General features: G+C 45.7%; 2 protein-coding genes across 2 annotated transcripts in view; one reads left to right on the top strand and one right to left on the bottom strand.

Moving 5' to 3' along the window:
* The first annotated feature begins 25 nt into the window (after nt 1-25).
* LOC116627455 (olfactory receptor 10Z1-like) lies at nt 26-965 on the top strand. Its single transcript, XM_032397218.1, is given in 3 exon segments — nt 26-203; nt 206-358; nt 361-965. Coding segments are annotated over 3 exon segments (936 nt in total).
* Nucleotides 966-6,004: 5,039 nt separating this feature from the next.
* Nucleotides 6,005-10,493, bottom strand: part of SPTA1 (spectrin alpha, erythrocytic 1) — a 69,621-nt gene continuing 65,132 nt past the window's right edge. The window contains exons 47-52 of the mRNA XM_032397201.1: nt 10,234-10,285; nt 8,975-9,162; nt 8,021-8,074; nt 7,498-7,644; nt 6,687-6,831; nt 6,005-6,130 (exon numbers count right to left, since the gene is read on the bottom strand). Coding sequence (XP_032253092.1) covers nt 6,005-6,130; nt 6,687-6,831; nt 7,498-7,644; nt 8,021-8,074; nt 8,975-9,162; nt 10,234-10,285 — 712 coding nt within the window. The remainder of the gene's footprint in view (nt 6,131-6,686; nt 6,832-7,497; nt 7,645-8,020; nt 8,075-8,974; nt 9,163-10,233; nt 10,286-10,493) is intronic.

Here is a 10,493-nt window from a genome sequence, read left to right as displayed (position 1 = left end):
CACATCTATCGGGGTGCCGCTCAGGATGGGCCAGGCCAATGCAACCACCTGGAAGGGTTTTGTGTTCCTGGGCTTCTCCAGCGTTGGGAAACTGCAGCTCCTGCTGTCTGTACTCTTCCTCTCTCTGTATCTTGTCACCCTGACCAGCAATGTCTTCATTACTGTAGTCATCAGGCTGGACAGCCACCTGCACACCCCCATGTACCCTTCCTTTCCTTCCTGTCTTTCTCTGAGGCCTGTTACACGTTGGGCGTCATCCCTCGGATGCTCTCCAGCCTGGTCATGGGGGGCCAGGCCATCTCCTACGGGGGCCGTGCTGTCCAGATGTTCTTCTCTGCTTCGTGGGCCTGCACCAACTGCTCCTTCTGGCCGCCATGGGCTTTGACAGAGAAGTGGCCATCCGTGGCCCACTGCACTGTGCCAGCTGCATGAATCCTACCTCCTGTGCCCAGCTGGTTGGCACCTCCTTCCTGAGTGGGTACCTCTTTGGGCTGGGAATGACCCTGGTCATTTTCCACCTCCCGTTCTGTGGCTCCCATGAGATCCAGCACTTTTTCTGTGACACGCCTCCAGTGCTGAGCCTGGCATGTGGGGACGCAGGCCCGAGTGAGCTGGGCATCCTCATCCTCAGCCTGCTGGTCCTCCTGGTGTCTTTCTCCTTCATCACCATCTCCTACACCTACATTCTGACAGCAATCCTGCGGATCCCCTCCACTGAGGGGCGGAAGAAGGCCTTCTCCACCTGCGCCTCGCACCTCACAGTGGTCATTGTTCACTACGGCTGTGTCTCCTTCATGTACTTGAGGCCCAAAGCCAGTTACTCTCTTGAGCGGGATCAGCTTATTGCTGTCACCTATACTGTGGTGACCCCTCTCCTCAACCCTACTGTTTACAGTCTAAGGAATCGGGCCGTGCAGACAGCCCTGAGAAGTGCCTTCCAAGGGAGACTGCTTCGTAGAAGATGAAGGGTCCCCCAGCGGGACAGTCTCTTCTGTGTAAGCTGGACTGAGACCAGGAACCCAGGCCAATGGGCCAGATACTTGGGATTTCAGATCAAAGCTGTCCCACCCCAACCCCTTGGGAGAGCCCCATCCTGCTGCCTGCACTTCTCTGGGGCTGCTGGGAAATACGGAGCAGGGTTTCCCGCTCTGCTCACTGTGCTTAACTCACACTGGGCTCAGAATCTGAATTTCCACTTTCAGCCTCAGAGATACCACCACTACAGAAGCCCAATTCATTCAGAATTTTCCAGCTCTGCTGAACAAGATGAGAGCAGTGTGGCCTGCTCAAGTTCAAAGCAGGCCTGGCTGGAGCCCTATCAGGGATATGGTAGAGATTTTTAAATTACTGCATAATTAGACTATCCTACCTATAATGCTCTTCCAAGATCTGAAACTCAGTGGGAATCCATTTGATGGATTAGTGTGAATGCTCTGTTCAAGGAAAAGGTAGGTTGTTTTCTCTCCTCCATGGGGTGTCTTTCATCTTTATTTTTTTTTATATCGTTGTCCTCTCTATCTCTGACTCATTGTCACTTTGTGCTCTTGTCATTGGCTCTCCCAGTTGGTAGATTGTATCTCAGAAAAGACATAGGTTTCCTATTTTCTTTGATACTCGTCATTGCTCTATGATGGCCTCATAATCTTGGGAGTTGAGAGCCTCCTTGTTTGTCTCACTCCCCAGCATGGATACTGTCCTGTGGGATCTGCTGAGGACACGCTCTCCTGTGTAGTACACTTTCCCCTGCAGTATGTCGAGCACAGCACAGGCATTCTTAGGGACAAGTAAAAGTGTAATGAATCCACGCAGCTGTCAGGAGTTTGAACAGAGGCCCTGTAACTTACTGTGTGATGCTAGGTCTCAACCCCCATGTCCTCATCTGTAAAATGGCTGTAACTTTTCAGTTTTGCATTGCTCACTAAACAGTACCATGCATGCAAAGAATTTAGCACAATACCTGGATCATAATGATCTTCCAATATATGTCAGCTGATTTTATCGTTAACGTGCTAAGCAGAGTGATACCTGGCTTTTAGTTTAGGGAGAGGTTAATCTCAGCGGAGAATCAGAGGCTTCATGTCTAAGGTAGTACTTGAATTTGTTACTAATGATGGGTAAGTCTTGAATGCAGTTAAGTGGGAAGAAAGTATATTCTGACAGAGAGAACAGAATAACCGAAGCTTCAGTGGCAAGGCAATCTAGGCCCGTTTCCGAGTGCAGTGAGTTGTCCAAAGGGACAGAAAATGTGTCCCAAATGATGCTAAGTTAGTTTGGGTGAAGACTTCTTTGCAGACAGCAGTTTCAATACCTTGCTTCAGACTTGATCCCTTCAGTAGGGAGAGTAAACCTCTGAGCAGAGAGCAGAGTAGCATCGGGGAACCGATTTCGGAAGATTAATCCAGCAGCAGAGAGGATGACAGAGCTTAGCAGAGAGAAAACAGAGGCAAGGGATCAGTAAGGGATGCATCGCCATCATCCTAAACAAAGACATGGAGACCAGAACATGGATAGTGGGCCTGGAAGCCGAAGAAAATTACAAACGGAAGAGGTTCTGAAAATGCAGGATTCACATAATTCAGCAATGAGTGAGCAGTGGGGCACAATTTGAGAGAAAGAACTTATATTGGGGGGATAATTTTTTCAAATAGGAATCCATATTTTTCCATGCTTTCAGGGAAGAAACACAGCCTCTAGTTAGAACTTCGTGGAAACTAAATTTGGGAGGAAGGAAGCCAGAACCAAGAGAAGAGAACAGGTTGGGGAGAGGTAGGACAGTTAGTCAGACGGCAGAAATGGCCTGGGTCTCAGAGAAATGCTATGCACTCTCGGATCCTCGTCACTGTACAGACTGGGAGCAATCTCCCTTTTGCACTGAGGCTGTCTGAGCAAATTCATTTCCAAAATCGATTCAGTCCACCTAGCATAACATTCCCTAAATGCACACTGAGCAGCAGTGGGTAAAGATGTTCCAAGAATTGCTAAGTAATACTCAAAGGTGCTTCTAACTTCCAAATGTAGTAGTCTTAAGTTTGAAAGGGCATAAAAATCACATGGGGGTGATTTTCAGAGCAAGTGTTCCTGGGAGCCATCCCTACAGACCTAGCCACAATTGATCTGGGGTGAGGACAGGAAGAAATAGTTTACAAAATCTCACTAGGTGATTCAAATTCCCTCCCTTGGTTAAAAAAGTGACCATGTGCTTACAAGGAACAACCTGTCCTTCTAGGCGCACATTCATGCACGCGCGTCGCGCGCACACACACACACACACACACACACAGCAGAGGCTCCTCCAATGTGAACAGGACCACATGTGCCCAACTCATGGCCCTTGGACAGCCCATTAAGATGGGAGGCTCTGGAGTCCAATTTCCTGAGGTTAAAGTCTTGCCATGTTTTAGACGTGTGACCTAGAGTGAGTTTCTTCACCTTTCTGCGGCTCCATTTCTCAGATGCAGAATGGAACGAGAGTGGCATCTGTTTTACAGGGCTTTTTAGGTGAAGATTAATATAGTCTTCAGAGCAGAGAATGCCCCACACAGAGTGCTCAATATAGCCATCCGGTGTTGTTTGGAGTTTCTAGACAGCGACACTTGGGGCTGCCCTATTTGTGGCCCCGTTGATGTTGGTGGAAGCTGGGGCCAGCAGTGTCCAGCATCTTGCATTTCATGATTTCACTGGACAGGCAGAGTAAAGGGCTGGTGTCTGGCACAGCATCTGCCTGGAGAAAGCGGGAAAGTGGGTCTAGGTCCTGGGCCTTGAGTGGATTCCATACTGGGAAACTGGCCCGGATACAGGAAACAGAAATCCGAGAGCTTCCCGGCAAATGTCTGGGATCAGAGAGGTCCATTAAACGTAAAGGGAAGTGTTCTTTTAGGAGTGGAAGAGTTTTGGAGACACAATCGAGCAGTAGGGATCATGAAAAAACTCAGGGATATGGCCGTAGGGCTGGGGCTTAGAAACAGTTTCCAATCTATAGATTGTAAAGAAAAAGAATTAGTAAGAATAAGTCAGGGGTTCCAGTTTAAAGTAAGTGAACAGAAGGTCAAGAAAAGGTGAGTATCAGTTAGGAAGAACTTAGCCACAGATCACGAGGGACATTTGATAAGAGTTCTAATTGTTAAAAGTTGAGTATTTATAGACCCAACAAAATTATGTATGCTGCTTCTGCATTTCCATTTTTGCTTGTGTGCCTAGGCGGTCAGGATGCGACTTCCGAGGGAGCTGTGTGTGACACCAACGGTGTCATCTTCTTACGGCATTTTGTTGATTCTTCAGATAAATATTATCTTCTCTGGTCTCTGTGTTATTCAATCTCTTTCATAAGATGCTAATGGTTCTTTGCCTTAAAGAGCGTTTCTTGGCTCATCACATGCCTAATGATCTGATTTAGGCCTTGTAGATACTTGGAAGGGGTTGGAAGGAGAATGCAACCATATTCACCTTTGCCTTTGGTTATTACAAGCATACATTTGTTAGATTCTCCATACTTCTTGATAAGTGTGATATCAATTATACTGATTTTTGATGGTCTACTGGGCTATGTTTTTTTTTTTTTCAACTGCAACCGTTCTTGGTAACTCATAATCAAGTTTTTTTTTAAATACTTTTGATTGTCATGTTCAATAGGATCCAACTGTTTAAGCAAAAATCAGTAAAAAACACTCATACATTATTAGCAGTAAAGACAGCTTTTTAGTTTTAACCAAGATTGATTTAATTGGCTCCTGGGACAGAATTTGTCCCTGACTGCGGAAGGACTACCTTTTGTGCAAAGGACGAGATTGAGACAAGGTGGTAAACAGGTGGTAATATCCATGGGCTGGTAGTGGAAATGGTGCAGGATACCAGCAGTCCCACACAAGGAGGAGATGTGACCAAAGGATTCTCACCAGCAAACGACACCGTTGACTTACAAGTCCAGGCAGAACGTCGGCATTAGGAGACAGCACCCCTCTTCTTGTTCTTTTCTTAATTCTTCATTTTGTAAATAATTAACTCATAGTCTAGTAGGAGGCAGAAGGAAATCAAAACATCCTTTTCATCACATTAAAATGTAAGCGTGAACGTGGGGCCACGGAGGACAGAGGAAGCTCTACCCTGCCGTAGTCTCGCAGTTCTGAGACTAATGGTGTCCTCCCTGATGGAGAAGTATGGAGAAGGGGCAGATTGAGAAGAACACAGGGCTGGTCGTCTTCTTCTTCTTCTATAGATAAAATACTGGGGTTCTCCAGAATGTCAAGTATCTTCATTTTCAAACGTAAGAATTTACAACCATTTCAAAACTCAAGAGAAACCGTTTGTAACTCATCTTGGACTTTATCCATCCTGCCACGACCCTTGTTTGTGGTGTGATTAGCTGCCCATGTTTAGAGAACAGAAGGATTCTCAGAAATACAGAAGCTCATGTGAGTCAGTAACATTTGACTTCACATTGCCCTATTAAAAAGAAATACTTAGGGCGCCTGGGTGGCTCAGTTGGTTAAGCGGCTGCCTTCGGCTCAGGTCATGGTACTGGAGTCCCTGGATTGAGTCCCACATCGGGCTCCCTCCTCAGCAGGGAGTCTGCTTCTCCCTCTGACCCTCCCCCCTCTCATGTGCTCTCTCCCTCTCTCATTCTCTCTCTCAAATAAATAAAGTCTTAAAAAAAATACTTAAAAAATGAACTTTTTTTAAAAAAAGGAAATATTTTATTCTAAAATCAAAGCAAAACAAAGTAATATAGATGTGTAGAATCCAACAAATAAAAAAAATAGAGAGCTTGGCCCCTGAGTAGTGACAGGTTGTATACAAAATAAGCCTGTGATGCTTCCTTTCCCCCAGTTCTGTGAATGCCTTATATCCCCCAAGCCTGAGACTTTTCCAGGTGCTCTAATAAGTATAATAAACACACACACACACACACACACAACTATCTCCCCCCTCCCCCATACTTGCTGTCTCCTTCCTCCCCCAGTACTTCCCACCACGCCAAGATTTTCTGTGATCCAGGAAGAGCTGCTTGTCAGTTGCCAAAGAAGGAGTTGGTGAAACCCACATAGTCATAGCCAGCGAGGTGACTTCGGCCGCGTGGGTCCACATACTGCTGCATGTGCGAGGCACAGAACTGCACCTGTTCTGGGGTTAGGGCCTGAAACACGACAGAGAGAGATAATCACACCACAAGTCACAGGGCTTAAAAATAGCGCCTCCTTGGGGCTGGCAGTAGGCCCCGAACCCGGGACCCAGGGGGCAGAGAAATGGGGAAGCAGCAGCCAGCCCTGTTCCCATCACAGACCTTCTCAGAAGTTTGTAATTTCTAATGAGTAAGACCAGCTTATCTTTTCAACTCAGCCCTTACCTGAGGAGTCTCATCTCACTTGGACTACACACTTTATTCCATTCCCTAAATTTGGGTTATTCAAGAAATGGGAAAAGAAATAGCCTTAAAAATTGATTTTCAGATTTGGAATTGACCTGTATGGTCATTAGAGAATGACTATAATTTTCAAGCTGGGACAACACAAAATGAAGTGGCAAGCAAAGCAAGTGGTAACTTGTGCAGGACAATGTCTGAGCCAAAAAAAAAAAAAAAAAAAAAGGGGGGGGGGAAGGGTAGTTGCCAATGGTGGGCAGCCAGGCCCAAGACAAGCACGCTGTGGATTGCCATGAGAGCACAGTGACACTAGACGCAACTGGAATCTGACCTGCTTCATGTCCTCTTTGGTAATATAGGCCTTGCCCTCTGCCAGGGCTTGGAAAGCATTCTCGATTTCATCACTGGACTTGATGTTCTCTGACTCCTTGTCGATCAGGAATGAGGTGTAGTCCTCCAGGGAGATATAGCCCTTCCTGTGGGAGAAATGGGCTCCCCTCTCTGAGACTGTGGGCTGTGACCTCTACATTGACTCCACTCCTCATGCCCTTGCAGCAAAGTAAACACTGCCTCCCAAGCCCCAGCCTCCCTGCCCACATGAGCCCTCTGGCCGGACTCTCCACACAGTCTGGGAGTCTCCATCAGCACCTGTCCCCAGGCACTTCAAGCTTTTCAGGTTGAGTTGAAGACCTCTGTTTCTGGTCTTCTGTTATCCTTGGCATTCGAAAGATTTCGTCCCTAACAGTGATGGGATCCCTCCATGACTGTACTCCATCCCCACAAGCATACAACCCCGCTCCCATCAGTCGGCCTCCAAATCATCCAGGTCCCCTTAGGACCTTATACACATGGAAGGATTCTTCTTTCAAGGTCCATTCTCAGGACGAGCTGAGATTCATAGGTCAGACAGAAACCAGGAATTGAGCAAATTACAGAGACTGTGCCTGAGTTGGAGTTGGTGCCATGAACTTCTGAGCTAATCCTGCAAGGGCACCAAAACCTGCCCAATTCACTTACGGTAGTCTGTATCTTCCTATTCTCAAGAGGAATTGGTTTCATGTTTTATGGATCATTTTACTCTCTGTGCCTGTTTCTCTAAACCCCATTCCCTATGATGGTCTGGCCCTTGGTCTTCTTCCTACCTCCCTGGATCAACGACATCCAGGAACTTCTCAAACTTGGGCTCACGTTCATCCTCCTCCACCATGGGCAAGTAATAATTGAGCCCTCTCAAGCAGGACCGGAAATCTTTGTGGCTCAAGCGCCCTGTCAGATTCTCATCAAAATGTCTGAAGAACAAAAACATTTTATCAAGTTCAATACAGAACCAGATTAGAACAGAAAAGAACAGTTCTTGTTGGGTCAACTGAGGCTTTAACATGTCACAGGTCATCAGAAAACCAAGTGGGGAGCTTGCCTCTGTTTCTGAACTATTTTTAACCCAGTGAATGGAGCAAAGACAGTAAAATGTTGAGCATGAGAGAAATGTATTTTCAGGAAGCTCATAGACATATTAAAAGCCGTGCCTTGAAGCTAATTAACAGATCTAGATCTTCATTTAAGATCCTACCATGCCAACACTGAGGGGAAAAAATTAGCTATTTGGAGATTCATTCTGAATGGGTTGGAAAACAAAGAACCGATCAACTATGAAGTCATACTCACTTATAGGTTGTGCTAAACTCCTTTAGTGTCTCTTCACTCACACCTATGGTGTCTCTGAAAAGGAAAACATGATTAGCCCATGAAATAAAACAGGAAAATAGCAGAAGACATGCCATGTGGAATAAAGAGGGATGTTAGTGGATGTTATGCTGCTCAGGTCATCTGATTCAGGGGTTGGCAAACTATAGCCCATGGGCCAAATCTAGTCTGCCACTTGCTTTTGTACAGTTTAATGAACTATGAACGGCTTTTACCTCTTTATGTGGTTGAAAATAATCAAAAGAGGAAGTGTTTCCTTAAACATAAAAATTTGAATTTCAAATTCTGGTGTTCATAAATAGAATTTTATTGAAACATGGACACACTCATGAATTTGTGGGCTGTCAATTGCCCGTTCTCTCTATGATAGCGAGTGAGTAGTTACAACAGAGGCCACATGACTCACCACGGCTGACACATTTATGATCAGTCTCTTTATAGGAAAAGTTTGCCAATCCCCGATCTAGACAATAATGCTGCCATTATTACCAAGACCTAAAGCTGCTTTGATATAATTAACTTATTTAGAAAAAAACAAGTGAATTCTGCTCTTCTGGCTCTACACCTTGAATATTTCTTGCATTCTAGACATTTGAGAGGAACTTTTACAAAAGGGATGACTTCCTGAAGAGATCGCATAAGATGGTGAAGGGACCCTGAGAACTGGGTGGTGAATAGCTTCATGGGGATGGGAGCATGGTCTCCTGTTTCATAATAGACTCCCCAATAAAAAGGAATAGTCACTATGTGGGACAGAAAAGAGAGAGAAAGAGAATTTTGATTCCAGAGATGATGTGTGTACTACCTCTGAAGCAGCTCTTTTATCCAGTAACCCAAACTCTAGCCCCTGGGGCTAAGTTCTGACACCTAATCCCACGCACACCCTGCCCAGCCCTGGTCATGGGTCTGCAGTACTTGGCTTGGATCTGTTGTTCCAGGTTGTGCTGCATCCGCATCCCCAGCTGGTGAAGTTGGTCCCACTGCTGGGCCAGCCCGATGGTGCTATACTTGATGTCCAGGACCAGAGCCTCTTCCAAGCTGTCTCCCAGATCCTCGATCTTGGTCAGCTGGCGCTTCATGGCCTGGATCTCCTTCTGCTTCCGCTAGAAAAGACAAGAAGGAGAGAAGCAGTCATGCAGGATACCAGCTCCAAACCAAGGGATGGTAGAGAAGATAAGAAGCTGATGAGTTTGGATTTCCCCTAATTGCTCCTTTTAAATTATTCTCAGGACTCTTCTTGTCCTCTATGAAAAATGAACTGTTCAGGAAATCCACTTCTGTATTCCTCATTTATGTGATGGTGGGAAGGTTAGGTGATGTGACCTTGGTCATCCTGGTCAGGTGTAATATATAAATCTAAGAATTAGTAGTTACATGCTGCAGAGGAGAGGAGGAGCATTCCCAGGATGCCTGCATGGCTGGCTCCCAGAGATCGGCACCACAAGTTACCCACGCTGGGGATTGGGGCTGAGCTCCAGCCGGCTCCCCTGCGGCCATGCCAGCAGACTTCCACAGGATGCACCTGTCCTCCAGGCACATTCGATGCCAACCGCCTGCATCCAGGCCATGCTTTCTCCTGAGTAAGGGAGGAGTGAATGGGTTCTGAGGATGGGGGTGGGTCGAGATACTAAATGTATTACAAGTTACAAATGCTTGTGACCTTCCAGAGATCAGTCCCACCTGACATCTTCCTCTTTATTACTGAAGTTCTTTCATAAGGGACTAATTAGATTTAATTAATTAAATGTTCTCCTTGAGGTGGGGCAATAATGAAAATAAGGTTAAGAAACACTGTTCTAGCCCATTGCTTCACTCAACTGTTGAAAGACCATCTGGATTTAAGTATATTAGCAAATGATTGTCAAATGATGATGGCTTCTGCACCTGTTTTCTTTCTTAATTATCACAGTGACTCTGTGATGCAGGTATTATGAGCTCTATTGTAATGACACAGAAATTGAGGTTACTGAAGTAAACTGATGGCTGTGCCCATGGAGCGGCGGTCAACGGCTAGAATGCAAGTTGCTGGCAGGGTTGGGACTAGACCCTGAAGCTCTTGACCTTCAGGCTGGGGAGTTTACTTAAAAGTACTACTAGGGTTGCCTTTAAGGCGTTTTCCTTGCACTCCTCATAATTCTGGCAATATCCTCAGCTAATAAGCAAACGTTACTTACTTTATTTGCTTCCAGCTGGGATTCCAGAGTTCCTGTTTCTTTGAGCAAAGACCTAGTTAAGAAGCAGAGGGAAATGTTATTCATAATATCAGAGGTCAATATTTCATCCAGACTGATTTCGACACCCTACATTTCTCTACTTCTATGTCTATTATATGGGTTCTCTGAAACGAATTTTCACACTAGATTTTCATGAAACCAAACCCTTCTGTCAATTGGCAAGTTGCTAGACAGATAAGAAGAGAAGGAAGGTCTGCCCT

This window comes from Phoca vitulina, unplaced genomic scaffold (genome assembly GCF_004348235.1).
Source record: "Phoca vitulina isolate PV1807 unplaced genomic scaffold, GSC_HSeal_1.0 scaffold97, whole genome shotgun sequence".
NCBI classification, from domain to species: domain Eukaryota; kingdom Metazoa; phylum Chordata; class Mammalia; order Carnivora; family Phocidae; genus Phoca; species Phoca vitulina.
Note: the sequence above shows the minus strand (reverse complement) of the source record. Positions and strands in the feature narration are given on the sequence as shown.